The 20,057-nt window shown below is 48.5% G+C and overlaps 2 protein-coding genes across 7 annotated transcripts in view; both read right to left on the bottom strand.

Annotated features, from left to right (window-relative positions):
• The window catches only part of SYNRG (synergin gamma), a 183,991-nt gene that overhangs the window by 148,698 nt on the left and 15,236 nt on the right, over positions 1-20,057 (bottom strand). The gene's annotated exons all lie outside the window — the stretch shown is intronic.
• Positions 14,319-20,057, bottom strand: part of HNF1B (HNF1 homeobox B) — a 53,311-nt gene continuing 47,572 nt past the window's right edge. For all 6 annotated transcript variants that reach the window (XM_082440034.1, XM_082440032.1, XM_082440031.1 and 3 more), the window contains one exon: positions 14,319-15,288. In XM_082440034.1, coding sequence (XP_082296160.1) covers positions 15,176-15,288 — 113 coding nt within the window. In that variant the 3' untranslated portion in view covers positions 14,319-15,175. The remainder of the gene's footprint in view (positions 15,289-20,057) is intronic.

The following is a 20,057-nucleotide window of genomic DNA, read 5'->3' on the forward strand; positions in this document are numbered from 1 at the left end:
AATTCAGGGGACATGGGTTTGATCCCTGGTCTGGGAAGATCCCACATGCTGTGGAGCAACTAAGCCCGTGTGCCACAACTACTGAGCCTGCGCTCTAGGGCCTGTGAGCCACAACTACTGAGCCCGCGAGCCACAACTACTGAAGCCCACATGCCTAGAGCCCATGCTCCGCAAGAAGAGAAGCCACCGCAATGAGAAGCCCACACACCACAATGAAGAGAAGCCCCCGCTCGCCCTAACTAGAGAAAGCCCGCGTAGCAATGAAGACACAACGCAGCCAAAAAGAAATAAATTAAATAAATAAATAAATAAATAATTTTAAAAATCTTAAAAAAAAAAAAAGAATTTGTTTTCAGAATATGAGTCAAGGGCATGGTTCCTAGTAAACCGTGGGTGGCGTCTGGGATCACTGAGACATGTACATTCCTGTGCACACGCTTGCATGTGGGCACACACACACACCTGGCCCAGACAAGCACACACACCACACCACCACATTCGTGATGAGCAGGCCCTGGAAACAAGGGTGGCCTTCGGGGGAGCAGCAAGTTCACGGGCTTGTGGTCTCCATTCCCAGGTGCATTGATGTGACCAGTTACGCCCTGCTGTGGGGGGGTGGAGCCTGCCTTCTCTGAACTGAGCGCCAGCTGGGGCAGTCTTTCCAGAGGTTCGCCCAGGGGCCTGGGGACACAGTTCCTATTCCCTGGTCTCGGACTGGCAGGAGTGCCCACCTCACAGCCCCTAAGCAGGGTTCCGTGTTCCTGGTCGGCGCCCAGGCCAGCCGTCCTTCAGCAGCGATGCTTTCGTAGGTCAAAAGGGAAAGCATTGTTGCTGCCTTGTGGCCGGGCAAACAAGCAGCTGGCTTTGAAGTCCCAGGGGGGGATTTGCTCAGGCTGGAGTGGGGAGCCTGAAGGAGAGGGCTGCAAGCCTCCCCCGAGCCTGGCTGTGTTTGTTAACTCCGCCCGGCCACCCAGGCCTGGGGTGTTTGATGTCTCTCGGGAGAAGCAGGAGGAGGGAGGCATGCCCGGGGGTCCTCGCAGGGACAGCTTTCAACTCCTGCTGAGCCTGTGACGGAAGGAAACACCTAGCCCCCTCCATTCAGGGTGGGCCACGGGGGTGTGGCCCAGGGCGGCTGGCAGAGTGTGCTGTTTCCCTCGGGCGCTGTTTCTTTTCAGGTGGCATCAGGTAAGAATGAAAGGCAAGGGGAGACAGGAAGAAAGAGGTGACAAAGGCAGCCCTGGTGCCTTCAGTAGCCACAGGCCTGAGGATCCCACCTGAGGATCAATCTCCTCCTCCCTTCTCATCCTCCATCAACTGCTTCCCTGGGTCTCCGCATGGTGCCTCACCCTTTCTCCCCCATCCCCAAAGCAGCGCAGGGGGCAGTTTGCCTTCCCCCACGGGCAGCGCTGCTGTGTTCCTGCCTCAGAAGCTCTGCCCCCCAGCCCCTCCTGCAAGCAATAAAATGCACTGGGTGACAACCCTGGTGGGAGGTCGAGGGGAGAAGTCTTTAGAAACCTGGGTAACACAATGCTCCCACTGGGCTGGCTCTCAGGGCTTGCCTTAGGGTTCCCTAAGCATGTTTGTTACCTTTCAGGCCTGGGCCACAGGGAATGAGACAAGGAAGTAACCATTATTATTAACCAGTTCAAGGTCCTATATACGATTAGCCACAAACAGTTCCATTTCTGTCTCCTTCTGTCCCTCCTAAATGTCCCTCTTCTGCTACAAGCAAAGGAACACATTTCTGCTAGAGTCTCACCTCCAACACCGCTCCATCTGGTCCGTCCCTACCCGCCTCCCCCCCCCCCCCCCACACACACATGTTGAGATTGAGAAAGAGCTTGTTTACGATAAGACCTTGAAATCTGGAGTTATAAATCCTTCCAGGACGGCCACCCTATCTCCGTGCTAATGCTTGTGGTGCCGTCCAAAGGAGGCTCACCTGATTGTGACCCATCCCCTCTCACTCCCCGGAGCCCCCTGCTCCTCCTCTGCAAACATGGGACAATGGGCAAATGGGAGTTACCTGTCTCAACAGGTGTTAGCCTGGCCTCACTTTCCTACAGGGTGATGGAGAGGTCACCTCTAGCCCAGCCCTCTCTGGGCATTCTTGTGATTGTAAAAGCCCACCTTCAGATGTGACCTTCCTTCTGGTCCCCCACGACTTTAGCTGCAGGAGGCCGAGCCCACCTCAGTGGATTTAGAAGTCCTCACTTCAGGGACTTCCCTGGTGGTGCCGTGGTTGGGAATCTGCCTGCCACTGCAGGGGACACGGGTTCGAGCCCTGGTCCGGGAAGATCCCACATGCCGCGGAGCAACTAAGCCCGTGCGCCACAGCTACTGAGCCTGCGCTCTAGAGCCCGCGAGCCACAACTACTGAAACCCGTGCGCCACAACTACTGAAGCCCACACGCCTAGAGCCCGTGGTCCGCAACAAGAGAAGCCACCGCAACGAGAAGCCTGCGCACCGCAACGAAGAGTAGCCCCCGCTCGCCGCAACTAGAGAAAGCCTGCGCGCAGCAACGAAGACCCAACGCAGCCAAAAATAAATAAAAATAAATAAATTTATATAAAAAAAAAGAAGTCCTCTAGCTGCTGAGGCCACTGGCTAGAGCGCAGGCAGCACCCCCATTGTCCGGGGATGCGGTGTGTGTGTGGGCGCAGGCTGATGCCACTCAGTTTGCTCGCTGCTCTGTCGTGCACTGGTCATGGTCCCTATTAGCCTTCCCTGCTAAGCCATGAGCCCCTTGAGGGAAGAGATTTTTTCTTATTCATCGTTGAATCCCTATGCCCAGCAGACTGCGCAGAACATAAATATTTGGTAAATGACTTAGCCTAATGCTGTCATACTCATCACCAGCAAGTATCTATTGAGGGCGTCTTCTGTGCAGCGCCTCCGCTAAGCAGTAGTGGGTACAAAGATGAATGAGACACCATTCCCACTCACAGGGGTTTACGCTAGAGTCAGAGAGACCCAGAGAAGCTTCACTTGCCAGGAGGTCAGAGGAAGGAGCTGGGGCTGGAGACCCCAGGGAATGTGGCAACCAAAGTTTGCCAAAAAGTAAACTTATTGTGGATACCCCCAGACCCAGATACCCATTCACTGTGGATCTCTGTATATTCCAGAGTGGAGCTAACCGCTTACCAATTATCTGCACATCTAGCTTTTCCCTATGTGATTTCCGTGACTTTGTCTCAAAAATGTGAATAAAAAAGTAGTGTCTCTACTTGGGAAGGATTTCTCAACCATTTAGTCCTGGGAACCACGGAAGTGAAACGTGTCCCCACGGGGACTCCAAGCGGAGCCACACTTGTTAGCTGTGCCCGTGCTGTTTGGTTTGGGCTCCCCAGGGATTTGAGGCCAGAGCTGCCACCGCCCTCAGGAGGAAGGAAGGAAGGAGATGGAGGCACCTGTCTGGAGTTCAGGCCATCCCAACACAGCTCAGCACATCTGTGCTGGCCACCAGGAATAGAGAAAATAACAGCAGGGTTGTAACTCCTCCTCTTATATCTCCGAGAACCTGGGAGAAGAAGGACAGCAAGTTGATCTCTTGGGGTCCCAGGGGGGCCAGATAATGTGAGGGGCCATTGCTGTACCAATGCCATTGTCTCATCAAGGGGACCTTCACTGCATGGACTGGGGTCTAGCAGCGTGCTTGGACAGTAGAGGCACCGTCAGTGGGTGGCATTTTCTGCTTGACTCTTTTAAGCCAGTGCTTCTGAAACTGTTCTACTCAAGTGCCATTAGTGGCAGAGAAGAGTGAATTTCACATATCTCAAGGATCCTGGGGTTTTAGATCACTGCAAACAGGACATTTCTTTGAAGACCCATATTTGATCTTAAAAATGCATGTAAAATGTGTATTTTGTACCACGACCTATCAATTTGCTTTGATATAAAAATGCAGTTAAAATTACTTATCTCTGAATAAAATGGTTGCTCCAGGAAGACGAACTATGTTTCCTGTGGCTTCTTGGACCCCCTGACTCATTGCCTTGTGCCCCACTTTGAGAAGAAGCATGCCTTTTAGGACATCAGGCCCATACACATGTTCCAACCCAAAGTGGGCCTATAACACGCTTGCATGGCCCATGACCTTGATCCCCAAACACTCCTCTAGGTCTGTCCTATGCTGCCCTGTCCACACGTTCCTCCACTCTGACCCTGTGGGATCATCCCTTCACCTCTGGGTTCATCCTGGTGCCTCTAGCAGAATTTGGAGATCAGGTGGCCAGTAACCCTCTTCTTCAAATGTCTAGGGCCAATGGCTCTAAATCTTTTTGCAGCCTCTTTCACAGAGAATGAGCAGGGCAGTAAGTATGAGATCCTGAGGTGGGTTGAAAATAACTACTAAAATGGATACTTAATGAATCAATTATCTAAAGGGTCCTCGGCTAGGGATTGTCCTTGCAATGGCCTTGGTAGGCTTTGCTTTCCCTGACACAACTGCTCCAACCTGTACAAGGAAACTAGGAATCAAAGCTGCCTGCTTACGTGATGACGCAGAAGTTAGGTGATCTGAAGTCCATAGTAGGTTTGTTATGGATTCACTCTATCAATGGATTTCAACTTTTAAAAGAAGTGCCACCAATTCACTTATTCACTCACGCATTTGCTTATTCATTCAACGAGTCTTTATAGAGAATCTACTGTGCACCAGGCACTACACGAGGTACTGGAGGTACAGTGGTGAACAAGAGTAACATGGTCTGGGCCGCCTTAGAACTTGCCAGGGGGAGACAAAATTAAAGAAATGGTCTCCAGGAAGCAAATAGAACGAGCTCAGATGGGGCAAGCCCAGGGCCTTCTGCCATTGACCCCTCCTGCCTTGGATGTCATGCCCAATAGCACAAGGACACAGTGAGTAGGTCCGGAACTAAGTCGGGGTCATGGCGAATTGCCTGCAACTCCTCATAGGAAGGTTAAAAACACATAGAATGAAATTCCCCTCTGAGTCCCCCGACCTGCCCAACTGCCCCAGAGACAATGCACCAAAACCTAAGTGTGCAAACATGCCTGAGAGTGAGGAAATTCATGGTTTCATATAATCCTCACATTCGAACAGCAACGTGAAGTGGCACCAGGCTCTCCCCCATGTCACAGATGCAGAACCCGAGGCCTTGGAGAGGGGAAGCAGCCTGTGGAAGGTCCCCTGGCCGGGCGAGGACTGCAGTGGGGTTTACAGGGGGGCGGCGGGGCCCGGGGGCGTAGGGCCCAGGCGTGGCTCTTGATTCTACTGAACAGTGCTGGGCTGGAGCCTCTAGTAACTTGCCAGACAGACCCCCATGGTTCTGGAGACTCTGGCCACAGTCCTTTATCTTTCCTCCCCATGACCTGTGCAGATCTGATAGCTGTCGTTCTGAAAGATCTGGACTCTAGAACTCAGCTAAGAGCTGGAGGGACAATGGAAACGTGGGCTTTGGAATGTATCTAAACCACCCACAGCCCTGTCCCCTCCTCCCCAAAGACTGACCAATGACCCCTAAACCCCTGGATTGTTCCTAAGAAACCTAGCGTGGCTTTGGCAACTGCCTGGATTATCACCATTTCCATCCTTCAGTGCTGGAGTATCTTCATCTTAGCCTGTACTGCCATGTAAAAGAAACCGCAACTGAATCTGGAGTAAGTTAGGTTGTAGAGCTAATCATGTGTAGAGTCACCTTCTTATGACATTAAGACCTCCAGGAGAGCCACTGAAAAGTCTTGTGAGGTCTGCTAATTCCCCTGCGAGTGAGGAATGTGTTTATTCTTCCAAGGGGCAAAGATTCCCCCACTCAAAGTGACGCTGCCACATTGTGTAACCAGGAACACGGGTTGTTGCTGATGTAAACATCGGCCGGGGGCAGACCTGCCGGGAGTCTGGGCTCCTTTTCCCAGAGGTGTTTCTTATGAATGGTTGTGTCCAGTGAAGCAATTTCCTGCCTTGTAAATTTCTGCCCAGCAAACCACATCTCCTATCTATCTGCTGCCTGGCTCTGGGTCATAAAACAATTCCCCAGAGACCAATCAGAGCCTGATCAGGAGTCCTTGAGTAACAGGAAAATTACCCTCCACCTGCAGACGTAATGACACTCTGAAAGCTAGTGGCTTTGCAGTTTCTGAACGTAAACATCACATGCCTTACGCCATGCCTTACCTCTGCTCATCTGAAATGGGGGGCCCACCTATTTGATTCTCAGGCCCTGGTTCACTCCTCAGAGGCACTGGCTGGGTAGTGACCCATCACCTTGACCTGAGGACCCTGCAGCCTGGAGAACATATTTCACTGTGTCAGATCACGATTTGCAGAGCCAGGGCAAGAGAAGTTCAGGCAGGGGGTCTCAGGCATGCAGAAGACAGAAGATTTGGGCTGAAACTACATTGGAACTGATTTGGACATTCACTTTGCATTTTGTGGGTCCTCAGCCTGGAATGTCTTCTCCCCACCCCCTCCCCCATCTGCCTGGTGAACTGACATTCATTCTTTTTTTTTTTTTAATTTATTTTATTTATTTATTTTTTGGCTGCATTGGGTCTTCGTTGCTGCGTGCGGGCTTTCTCTAGTTGTGTCGAGCGGGAGCTACTCTTCATTGCGGTGTGCGGGCTTCTCCTTGCGGTGGCTTCTCTTGTTGTGGAGCACGGGCTCTAGGCATGCGGGCTTCAGTAGTTGTGGCATGCTGGCTCAGTAGTTGTGGCTCGCGGGCTCTAGAGTGCAGGCTCAGTAGTTGTGGTGCACGGGCTTAGTTGCTCCGCGGCATGTGGGATCTTCCCGGACCAGGGCTCGAACCTGTGTCCCCTGCATTGGCAGGTGGATTCTTAACCACTGCGCCACCAGGGAAGTCCCCTGACATTTATTCTTTGTGATGCAGTTCAAGTGTCCTCTGAGGAAACTTCTCTGATTTCCACCCAGACAGAATTTCCTCCACTGGCCTACCACTCTACCTTCTAACACCAACACAGCACATTCATTGCAATAACTTGCAAAATTTTCTGTCTCCCCGGCCAGGCTGGGAACTCCTTCAAGGCATCTTGGAATCCCCAGCACCCACCCCTGTGCCTGGCTCAAGTCAGTGTGCAAAAGAGGTTTGTTGAATAAATGAGTGAATGGGCATCTATTATGTGTCTCTCTACCACACCTAGATGCTTTGCATATGGAAAATGCACAATGGATATAGTCAAAGGGATGAAGCTCTACGTTAGGCCAGTAAAGACAGACATAACCCAGGGCTCCTGTCCTGGAGAAGTCTGCAATCTGGTTATGTTTCTACGGGTGATAGGAATAATTGCAGACAGGGTATAAAGATCAGATTCACAGATAGACAGAAGCTGTTTGTTTTTGTTGTTGGTTTTCCTTTCTGAGTGCCAGCTCAGAAGCCAGAATGGGTTCCAAGCTGGTCTAACTAACCCTAGTACCGCACTAGCCATAAGGCGATACCTAGGACCTCCATTTTCATCTCTTTCCTTTCTCCTTGTCTCCATTTATGGAAGATATAACAGTGACTTGCTCCTTCCTTTGAAGCTTGGGAGGCCCCAGACAGAGATGCTGAGGGTGGTGGTAGCAGGTGCACACTGGGGTCATTTTCCAGATGTAAAACTAATAAACTCCATGACACACATACACACATGCATTCACTCAAAAAATATTTACTGAGTGCCTAATATGTACCAGGTACTAGATGTTGGGGACAAAACAGTGAATAAAACTCCCAGGTCCCTGCTCTCATAGAACTTACACTCCAGTTGGGGGCAGGCACTCAGTGATGGCAGGGATGGGGGCCATCATGTTCTCTCTCACATAGTCCAAAAAAACTGGATGCAAATAACTAATGTTTAGTGCACACTTTCTCATGTACCTGGTGAAGGACTTGATCCACCTTGTATCTCATTTAATCCCTACAACAGCCCCATTTTCAGAGAAGGAAACAGGCTCAGAGAGGTTAAGTAGCCTTCCCAAGATCACACAGCTAGTAAGTGGTAGAGCCAGGATTTGAACTTCGATTTGCCTGACTCCCCCCCAAGCCTGAGCTCCTCACCATGACTCTGTATGGCAGCAGTAAATATTTACCAGGTGAACAAAGGGGTGGATGAATGGTTAACCGTCACTACAGTGGCAGCCTGTTGTTTTGCTTCCATGATACAAACGTGAGCACCACGTTTAAGTTTTTCATTTACTTATTGATTCAAGCTTTTCCAAAGTGTGGCTCCCATAGAAAGTAGATTTCATAAAGATGAAGAAACAAGCATCTTTCTCATTATCATCTGTGTTTCCTGGGCAAGGCAACCTATTTTACAAAAATAATCATGAATTATCATTGAAAAAGTTATGCCAAAGAAATTATCACCTTCAGTTCTCTTTTCTGGGTTTGTGGTAAAGTCTGTATTAGGCTGCATAACGACCCCCAAAGATAGCAGGTCTGAATCCTTGGAAGCTGTCAACCATTACGTTAAAAGGAAAGAGGGCTTCCCTGGTGGCGCAGTGGTTGAGAGTCTCCCTGCCGGTGCGGGGGACACGGGTTCGAGCCCTGGTCTGGGAGGATCCCGTATGCTGCGGAGCGGCTGGGCCCGTGAGCCACAACTGCTGAGCCTGCGCGTCTGGAGCCCGTGTTCTGCAACAAGAGAGGCTGCGATGGTGAGGGGCCCGCGCACCGCGATGAGGAGTGGCCCCCACTTGCCATGACTGGAGGGGGCCCATGCACAGCAGCGAGGACCCAACACAGCCAAAAGTGAATAGATGAATAAATAAAAAAAAAAAAAAAAAAAAAAAGCCAGACCCTAGTTAAAGTGGTCAGGACAAACTTATAAAAAAAATTAAAAAAAAAAAGGAAAGAGGCTTTGCAGATGTGATGAAGGAAGAATATCCTGGATAATCTGGGTGGGCCCTAAATGCGATGACATGGATCCTTATGAGGAGGAAGAAGAGGGAGATTTGACACAGGAGAGAAGGCAATGACACCAGGGAGGCAGGGATTGGAGTGATGTGGCCACAAGCTAGGGAACCTGGAAGCCACCAGGAGCTGGAGGATGCAAGGAACCTTCCCTATAACCTGCGGAGGGAGCGTGGCCCTGCTGACCCCTGACTTGGGCTCAGTGATACTGACTTTGGACTTCTGGTCCCCAGAACTGTGAGAGTATATATTTCTGGTGTTTTCAGCCACTGAGCTTGTGGAAATTTGTTATAGCAGCCACGGGAAACTAATACAGTCTTCTACTGAAGGAGGCAGCAGGGAGAACAAGTCTTTGACCACCAGTGTAGGTGATTCAGAAATACACTCTCTTTTAAAACTAAAAATAGAATTACCGTATGATCTAGCAATCCCACTCCTGAGCATATATCCAGACAAAACTCTAATCCAAAAAGATACATGCATCCCTATGTTCATAGCAGCACTATTCACAGTAGCCAAGACATGGAAACAACCTAAATGTCCATCGACAGACAAATGGATAAAGAAGATGTGGTACATATGTACAATGGAATACTACTCAGCCATAAAAAGAATGAAATAATGCCATTTGCAGCAACATGGATGCAACTAGAGATTATCATACTAAGTGAAGTAAGTCAGAAAGAGAAAGACAAATACCATATGGTACACTTATATGTGGAATCTAAAATATGACGCAAATGAACCTATCTATGAAACAGAAACAGACTCACGGACATAGAGAATAGACTTCTGGTTGTCAAGGGGGAGGGGGTTGGGGGAAGGATGGAGTAGGAGGTAGGGATTAGCAAATGTAAGCTATTATATATAGAATGGATAGACAACAAGACCCGACTGCATAGCACAGAGAACAATACTCAGTATCTGATGATAAACTGTAATGGAAAAGAATACAAAAAAAGAATGTATATATAAGTATAACTGAATCACTTCACTGTACAGTAGAAATTAACACAACATTGTAAGTCAACTATACTTCAATTTCAAAAAAAGAAGGAAATGCATTCTCTTTTTAGTCAGGATACCCCCAAGAAATCCCACCTTGGAAAGCAAGGGGATCCCCCTACAAAAATGAATCCCCCTCCTTCCCAGCTCCCATCCCCTCTCTTGGCTTTGTGTTTCTTTCCATTACCTGTCAATCAGTACCTGGCATACTGTATATTTGTTTATTTCATTATTGTTGGCTCCCTCCCAGCTGAATGTAAGCTCCATGGGAAGAGTAACATTTTTTAAACTGCTTTTCTTTCCATACCTGGAAGTGTATGTAGCACATAGTAAGCACTCAATAAACATTTGTTGGATGAATGATCAAATGTCAGGTTACTGCCACCTGGAGAGTCCTGACATCATATCAGGGACATGATAACAGCAGACATCACAGCATGACATACTACCCAGATGCTTCCTAAAGTACCACTTTACAAGATGCCTGAGATAGAGTCTTTGCCCAGGTAATATTGTTTTTCATTTTCTATAACATCAATTTCTATTTCCTGATTTGTCCAGGCCTCAGACCTTGGAATCCTCTTTGATGTCGCATCTAAACTATCAGAAAACCCTGGTGCCTTCAAATCCTCTCCCTTTAAAACCACATCCACGATCAGACAGCCTCTCCTCACCTCCACCACCACCCCCTGGTCTCAGGCTCTGATGATGCAACGGCTTCCTGATGGTCTTTTTGCCGTCACTTTTGGCGCCTCCCTACAACTCAGCAGTCAGAGGGATTCTGTTAAAGCGTAAGCCAGATCTTGCCCCTGCTCTGCTCACAACTTTCTGATGGCCACTAGCTCCCTCAGAATAAAAGTCCTTCCAGTAGCTTATAGCAGTCCTTACAATGGTGACAAGGTCCTTGTCATGTGTCAGCACCTCCCAGCACTCTGCTCACACCCTGACTCCCACACTCCCACTCACTCAGCTCTATAGCTACTCTAGCCTCCCTGCCGAATTTTTCATAGATTTAAAAAAATCATCTGACATGCACATACACACATTCACACACTTACTACCCATCTCCTTAACCAGAATGTAAAGGTCAAGAGGGCAAGGATTTTCATCTATTTGATTCAGTGATGTATCTTCAGTGTCAACAACAATGGTGCCTGGCACACAGTGGGTGTCAGTAAGTATTTCTTGAATAAATAAATGGGAAATATTATTTTGGACTAGATGATATTTCCAAAAGCAAAGGGATATACAGAAGGCTAAGGCCTTCTGGCTCAGGAAATCAGGCATGCTTTCCTTATAGTGCGATTTTTTTTTTTTTTTTTTGTCTTTTGAAAACTAGCTTTGGACTTCCCTGGCAGTCCAGTGGTTACGACTCCACGCTTCCACTGCAGGGGGCATGGGTTCAATCCCTGGTCAGGGAATTAAGATCTTGCATGCCATGCAGCGAAGCCAAAAAAAAAAAAAAGAAAAAAAACCTAGCTTTATCTTTTTATCTCTTTCATAATTAATTGGGAATCATTTAACATAATTGATTTATTAAGGATGTCTGGACAGTTGGGCACAGGAAGGAAACCTGCCTTTGGGGGCTATAACAGTATGTATCTGGTGAGAAAATTAAATGTGTGGAAATGGAGAGGAAATTTCAGGTGATCTGTTGGAATAAACATATTTATACATATGCAGACTGCATGAAACCCGCTCTGAGGATTCCTGCTTTTGATGTTGTCCCCCCTCATGTTTGTTCTGCTCATTCTTCCTTAGAAAGTATTTCCTCTATATACATGCAGATACCATTTTATATACACCAGGAAAAATATGGTCATCCAGGTGTGTGTGAAGCCCTGCATGCCCCAAAGATTCATTTATAAAATGCTGTCATGTTATAAATCTTGGCTGACAATCTAGTATTTGCCCAGCTGGAATGACCTCTGTACGAAAGAGAGACAGAGACAGAGAGACAGGGAGACAGAGACAGAGAAAGAAAGGGAGGGAGGGAGACAGGGAGGGGCTTTATAGGCATTTGGTTTAGCTGATTGCAACTTCTCGTGAATATTCAGTCTGTTTGATACAACTGGGATGTGTTTAAAGTATTAAAAAACATGGATTTGTTATATGCCACTGTGTGGTCCATTACTGGCAATCTCCTATTTTCCAGAACAGATTTCAATGGCATTTATTTGAATTACTTCCTCATTCAGAGGGGACGCATCAGCCCTGATCGTGCTTGGGAAGAAGTTCACTCCTGCCTCTTCCTGACCCACCCCCTTCCTCGCTCCCTCTATTCCCCCTCCATGACTGCCCCCTCCCCAACCTTTAGGGACGTGAAGCCACCTTTAGTTCCAGCCTCCTGGCTCTCTGTGGCCCTCCCACTCACCACCACATTTTACCTTCTTCTTTCCCTAAGGACACAGACTCTCCAGTCAAGCCTTTCCTCTTTCCTCAGACCTCTCCTTCCTGACTCATCCTTGGATCACTGCTTGATTGGTCATATACCATAGACGTGAGCAAAATCATTTCACCAGTGATTGGCAGTCTTCTTTACCAAGCATCACACCGGTGATGAGGGTGTCTGGAAAGATCAACCAAGTCCAGGAGGCTGCATGGGAAGGCACTCTGGGATGAGAAGATGCTAACACACACGTCTCACAACGTACCAGGCCCACGTCTAAGCGTTTAACGTATATGAACTCAATTACTCCTCAACAACTGTATACAGTAGGTACTACTATTATCACCCAATGTTATGTAGGACGACAATGAGCACGGGGTTCAGTGGTGAAGTTGGAGATTCTAATCAAGGCATTCTGGCTCCAAAAAGAACATCAAAGACCTGCCCCCAACCCAAAAGCTCAGTTCCCTGGCTGTCTACACTGTGTTCTTATCCACCTGAATCCAGCAGTTAACACTCCAGTTATTTCTGCCTTTGCGGGGAGATAATCCACTGTTTGGCATGGACAAATCAATCCATTTTAAGGCAGGTTTTCATTACCCATTTCATTTCTTATCCACGGATGTGAAAATGAAATCTGCCTTCCGCAGATCTCACCCTAGAAGACGGAGGCAGGTCGTGGTAAAAACAGAACCATCTGTCTGTTAGCCTGGGCTCAGGGTGTAAGGAGAGACCCCAGAAATGTTGGTCCATAACGTGCTGGAGGAAGGTATGGGGAGGTTTTAGTTGCGAATGAATCTTCAGAGTGGGTAATGCCCACCTGAATGCACACACAGTGGGCCTCCTTGCCCCTCTTAGAGCCAGTGGGAAAGGAGATTTGATTTAGAAGGGAGGTGTTCTCAGCTGTCAGGGTCACCTTCTACAAGTCTTGGATCATGTAGGGTTTGGTAAAGAAAACTCCCTAGACATTTCCCCCTACCTGCCCACCCCCCAACTCCCAGATGGCTTCTTGGATGGTTAAGACCTTCTGGATTCTCAGGGTTATTTCAATAACACAAGATCTAAAATCTATCAAATGCAGATACTAGCTGTCTCAGAAACAACATGAGTCCAAACATAAGGCTTCAGTTGAGGCTTGAGCTCGAGACCTATATTCCCTTCCTCTTCCTGGAACTCACAGGAGCCAACCAGTAGGACATCGCAACCAGAGACAGCAAATCTTGGCCTCTCTTGATACATGCTGCTCGGCCTTGGCCCCAGTCCTTTTCAACCCAACCAGGAATTTTCTCTTGACCACTTTAGCCCAAATTACATTGTCTGGGGGAGCCAGGAGCCAAAGGAGGTCAGCGTTTCCAAACCTATCCATCCCTGCCCTGGGCACTCAGTACATTTGCCCGGCTCACTAAGAATTACATCTTCCACTACACTGGGATTTTGAAAAACCTGTTGCTTGAGGCCTCGTTGGCATGATGCCCTTGCTTACACCCAGCTTGGGAACTGCTCTGTCTAGAAGCCAGAAACCACGTGCTGGTAGGTCTACGCTGCACGTAAGAGGAGACGGCAAAGAGGACAGGTCCATCCTCCTTCTTCCTGGAGTCAACACTGGATCATCTGTGGCAAAGTCCCTGCTAGCAGAGTGTTCAGGCCTCTGGCTTTTCACCTTTTGGCTTTTCACCTTCCTGCCTGGGAAGCGATCCCCACAAGAGCCATTCTCCTGACTAAGGGAAGAGAGCTGGAGTTAATGCTTAAAAGGAGGTTGAAAATGTTACCCACGGGGATTCCACTTTTCCTACTTTTTCTCTGTTCCTGTGACCAACAGTCACCAAGAGTTGGCTCCATGTCTACTCCCGTGAGTCTCAGAAAGACAAAGGTATTGGAGTTTGACTGGGGGAACAGACTTTTCTTACCTTAGCAGTAAAGCCGGCCTGAAGACACTGGGGCATGCAGCAGCGAGCCTGGTGGAGTAAGTGGAAAATTCCAAGGAGACCAGGGGCCGGGGGTTCTTGGAGGAACCGTGGCAGGGGGAAGAGTCAGAGACAGACAGAAGTATGAGACTCTGGGCAGTGACAAAATAAATTGTTTTAATGGGAGGTTTTCGGAAAGGGCGACTTTTCCTTGTGCTATCCAACAGCCAGTGTCCCTGTCTTGGGGTTTCCTGGGGAGGTACTGGCTGATCGCCCACCCCCACCGGAAGCGAGGACATTACTCTGACACTATGTTCAGCCCTTCCAGGGATCCAGAGGTGTGTCTTAACATCAGGAGATTGGGGTGAGCTAGCAGACAGTCCAAAATACACAGTCCCTGTGTGTGCCCGGGCCCGAGGAAGGGGGCAGGGGCTTCACTTCCACCTTAGATATTTCTCCGTGGGGGAAGAGAGAGGGGGCAAATCACTTTGAAAATTCAACTCTGACCTTTACGAAGAAAACTGATAGCCACTTTAGTATTATATACAGGGCAGAGGGGAGAGGAAGTAGAGGGGAAATTGCACTTAATTACAGTAGTTTATAGTTTACACCCATTGGACAAATTTACTTCTTTAAAAGAAATCTCCAGATCAGCCGGGATGGGGGGTGGGGGGGAGGGAGGTGGCTGATATTTACAGTGTGTTTGGCTCAGTTCAATAGCACGTGTCCTCCTCTCCTCATTTCAGTAACAGATTCAAGTTTTCACATCAGTTTGTTCGATGAAGGAGCATAATGTAGACGCTCCGGCTTTCTCTCTTCCTCTTCCTCGGTTTCTCATCTCCCGCCTTTAGGACAGACCAGACGGGAGAGCTTGACGTCTTGGGAGAGGCATCGTGACAATACTGCATAGAAGGGAAGCTGGGCTCCGGGCCGCGCCTCTCAGAGCGGATTGTCCGAGGCGCTGGCAGGACGTCAGGTGAGCAGGGACCTCTCGCAGGTGCTGCTTGTCAGGTCACTGCGCTTTTCCGCGACAGATGCCTGGAGGGTGATGGTGTGGAAAATAGGGTCCTTGTTGCTGTGCACAAAGTAAGTGACGTGTGGGCATCACCAGGCTTGGAGAGGACACTGCAGAGAGAGAGGAGAGACAGCTCAGCTGTGTACATCTGCCGGGACCTGGGCCATTAGTCTGGCTTTTCTGGGGGAGCTGAGACCCAACTCAGTCAGCACAGAGCTGAGGCTGGAGGCCTGGGGACCCTGTGCCTGCTGAGTCCCGCAGGGCTGGTCCTGAAACACGCTCCCTTTAGGAAGACCTAGGTGCCGGCTGCCCTGGCCACTTCAGAAGAGAGAAGTGAATTGCCGCCGACCTTGAAATAGTCATAACTCGTCGACCTTTATCCTGAAGTTGGGCTCCTCTTCCTGTGAGTTTATAAATAAACTGCTCAGTTTGGTGGCAATGGCAGCTGGATGGGGAGCTCTTGATTCTGGCGGAAATAAGGGTCTCTTCCTAAGTCCTCTAAGAGCAGGGGTTCCCCTAGACCCCTTCCCAAACTGTAATGGACCTATGAGTAGCAGAGATCCTGTTAAAATGTACTGATAAATTCTGATTCAGTGGACCTGGGGTAGGCCTAAGAACCTGCATTTCTAATCAGCTCCCAGCTTGGGCGGATGCTGCTGATATATTTTGAGCCACAAGGCCATAAAGCACATGAGAAAATCACCACGTACTCACAAACGATCCATCAGGGAAGAAGAACGGGGAATTGCAAAGCGCTTTCTACAACATTTGTTACTGTCAGGACAAGAGCTCAGAGGATCAGGATACAAGGGCTGACGGCCTCTGATGCCAGGCTTCCCGGCGGGTCGGGGCAGGAGACCTACGCAGCATGGAGGAGCCTTTGAGAGCAGCCAGACCCCCATCCGAGGCAGCCTCTGCTCCCAGAGCCCTGGGCCTTGCTCATCTCAACTGTCTTGGAACACCATTGCTCGCCCTTGCCTTCCAGGGAGTCCCTTTTCTCCTCTCTCTGTCTCCTCCTTCTCTTTCCGCTTTGTTGTCATCTCAGGGGAAGGTTCTGCCCTTCGGCTTAGTGGCTTATTTTCTCAAGACCTCACTCAACACACACACACATGCGTGCACGCACACACACACACACACACACACCTACCACTACTATTAAAGGCCTATTATCCCACTGTTATCTCATTAATCAGTGCTCCCAGCCATAGCCTTGTATGAGGCTGCCATTATGCCCATTTTACTGGTGAGGAAAACAAGGTCAAAGAGAGCCCGTGAATTGTCCAAGGTTTCAGAACTAGGAGAGTGTGGGGATTCAAACCAGTTCTGGGAGACCTCCCAGCCCGCGTTCTTGCTATTACGCTGAGGTTAGGAGCCTTCTACTAGCTTTCTTCTCGGTCAAGCGCCTTCCTCTGAGCCTCGGTTTCTCCACCTATAAGATGAAGGCCGTTGGGGGATCAGATGGGCTGCTCTGCATGCAGTACTCCGCACGGTGCTTGGTGTAACTGTCCTTGTTAACACTGGGCTGCCCGGGGTGCCCCCGCCGGGGCTGCTCCCCCTCCAGTGCCCCTCAGAGCAGGACTGAGCTGTGCGTCCGTGGGAGGAGACAGGTTTCTGGCCCTTCTTCATTCTTGAGGCCCTGGTCAGGGTCCTCTGATACCCTTTGCCTCCTCTTCCTTCTCCCACCCACCCCCACTCTCGAGTTTCTTTATCCCCACTATCAGCCTTTTTTCCAATTTTCAGATTTCAGGTGGAGGAGAGAGAAAATGGCTTGTGACCTTGCAGGTTTCAATAGAAAAGCAAACACCAAGAGCAGATAAGGAGACGCCAGCAAGATTCTATGACCTGTCATTAGGGATGGGCTTCCCAGCTATCAAATGTTTGCTCACATAATAAAATGGTGGCAGAGCCCTAAATGTTGTCAAAGGAACTAGGGTTATTTGCCCCCTTCAGAGTCTAAACACAAACATCTGATAAGGGGTGCCCTGTGCTCCCTCAGAACGGAGGCCCGGCTCACCCAGCCCCGCGGGGGCCTTGCCCGAGGACCTCTGAGGGACTACAGAGCCCCCGTCTGGAGGCTGTAGTGGCTGGGGGATCGTTAAGGACGCCCTCACCCTAAGAAGATTTGATCCGTAATGGGGAAGAGCTGACATTTACTGAGGTCCTACTGTGTGCCGGGCTGCACCGCTAAGTAAGGGCTTGACACGCATCATGGCGTTGAATGCTCACGTCAAGCCTTTGAGGCAGGTGATCATCATTCATTCATTTCACACGGTTTGGAGGTCCTTCCATACGCTTAGCCCTTTTTAAGGCACCGGGTGTGTGTGCAGTTGTGAACAAGACCCTGTCCCCATCCCCACTGAGATTACATTCTAGTGAGGGTTTCGAACAATGAATGAGTAAAACAAAACGCATAACATAAAAGTGTAGGAGGAGATGAACATTCTAGAAAAATAAGCATGGTAAGAGGTTTCAGTGACTGGAGGGAAGAGGCAATAAATTAGGGAGGGGGATCGGAAGGTGATCCCCCCACTCTTTGAGGTGGTGACGTTTGAACTGAATGAAATGAACGCAGGTAAAGATATGCATTAAAGAATATTCCAGGCAGAAGATACCGCAGAAGCAGAAGTCCTGTGGTGGGATTGCTTCAGCTCTGGTTCAGCTGAAGCTGAGTGACAGAGGGAGAAAGGGCCGTGGTCTGACCACATAGGGCCTTGGAGGTCCCTGTTTCAGTGTGGTTACAACGGGAAGCTAGTGGAGAGTTTTGACAGGGGAGCGACATGATGGATTTCCCTTTTCCAGAGATCACTCTGGCTGCTGTGTGGTGAACAAAGCACACCCACGCCTGTGGGGCAAGACTGGAAGTGGGAAGTTAGGGGCCGCTGCAGGAGCGAAAGACTGATGGGGTGGTGAGAAGCGGTCAGACTGAGGATGCCTTTTGAAGGACCCCTAGCAGAACTTATTGATGGACTGGATGTGGGGTGCGGGGTATGAAGTGATCAAGGGTACCCTCAGGGATCCCACTGGAACAACTGGTTTCATGTTTGGAAATGGAGAAGCCCAAGGAGGAAGCAATTTGGGTCAGGAGGAACTGGGGCAAAATGAAGAGGTGCTATTTTAGGCAGGTTCACTTTGAGAGGCTTGTCAGGTATGTTAGGTATGCATCTGTATGTGCCAAAGATGCATCAGGTTTGTGAATGGACCCTCAGGGGAGAGGTCTGTGCTGGAGACAGAATGATAGGATCCATCTTTGTGTACACTTGATCCAAAGCCCTGGTACTGGAGATCGCCCAGGGACACACATGGAAGAGAAGAGGCCAAAGAAGGAGTCCCAGGGCCCTTTGACAAGTAAATGTCGCAAAGATGAGCTGCCAGCCAAGGAAAGGAGGAGTGGCCAGTGCCATAGGAGGAGAACCAGGAATGGGTAATGCCCTAAAATCCAAGTGAAAAAAGGAGGGAGTGATTGGCTGTGTCAGAGACAGAGCTTGAGAGATAACCACTGGATTTGGTGACAAGGAGGTATTAGTGAGCTGGCCAAGAGGGGTTTCAGGAACGTGGGGACAAAAGCCAGACTGGAATGTTCTCAAGAGAGGTATAGATACAATGGGGGGGGGGGGGCGTATATATACAATGGAGTACTCCTCAGCCATCAAAAAGAATGAAATTTCACCATTTGCAGCAACACGGATAGATTTGGAGGGTATTATGCTTAGTGAAAGAAGTCAGACAGCAAAAGACAAATACTGTATGATATCACTTATATGTGGAATCTAAAAAATACAACAAATGAGTGACTATAATAAAAAAAGTAACAGGTTCACAGATTATAGGGAACAGAACAGTGATTACCAGTGGGGAGAGGGAAGGTGGGTGGAAAAAGAAAGGAGATTAAGAGGTACAAACTACTATGAATAAAATAAATAAGCCACAAGGATCTGTTGTACAGCACAGATATTGGAATACAGCCATTATTTTATAATAACTATAAATGGAGTATAACCTTTAAAAATTGTGAATCGCTATGTTGAAACGTATAGAATATTGTAAGCCAACTATACCTCAATTAAAAAAAAAGAAAAAAAAGAGAATTGGGGGTGAGGAAGTGGAGACAGTGAGTACAGATTATTATTAAGTTAGATTAATTATAGCTCTTTTAATTATAAGTAAAGATTATACTTCCAGTTTTGTAGATGAGGGAACTGAGGCTACAGAGATTTTAAGTGATGTGCCCAGGGTCTCAGAACAGAAAATTCTGTGCTCTTACCCACTACGTAAGATTACTGCCTTTTCTGCAAATATTCTCGCTGTTCTGATTTTGTAATAATCAGGGCAGGCTAAACATTCGCTATATTAAGACCATGCATGTGTCCCCAGACCTAGTTCTTTTCCTAGGTCTGGTTTTATAAATGCTGGTGATAAACCAAGTCTGATTTATGTGATGAATCTTAAGTGGGAAATGTCTGTGACTCTGGGTATCCGATCAACCTTGAGAAATGGTAGCACAGCTAGTGTAATAACTTTTGAAAATAACCATTGCTAATTTGATGATTATCCGTTGCCATTAAGTGAATTGTAAAATTAAAAAAAAAAAAGATTACTGCCTTTTATCTTGAGTGGGACACCAGTGGGGGGGGAAAATGCCCTTTGCCATTTAAGATCCTCCTTCCTAAGCTCGAGAGACACTCAAGGTTACCATCAGGGAAAGCCAAGATTGACCCAGCTGCCACGGACTGGGTGTTTCCAGCCAAGCGCCAAGCTGAGTGCTTTACAAGTTTTATTGCGTTCTGTCCTTTCAATGATCCCACGAAGGAGGAATCGTTATCTTCATATTAAAGATGAGGAAACTGAAGTTCAGAGAGGCTAGACTTTTCCCTTTGGTCAC

This window comes from Balaenoptera physalus (genome assembly GCF_965194825.1).
Source record: "Balaenoptera physalus genome assembly, chromosome: 20".
In the NCBI taxonomy this organism is placed as follows: Eukaryota; Metazoa; Chordata; class Mammalia; order Artiodactyla; family Balaenopteridae; genus Balaenoptera; species Balaenoptera physalus.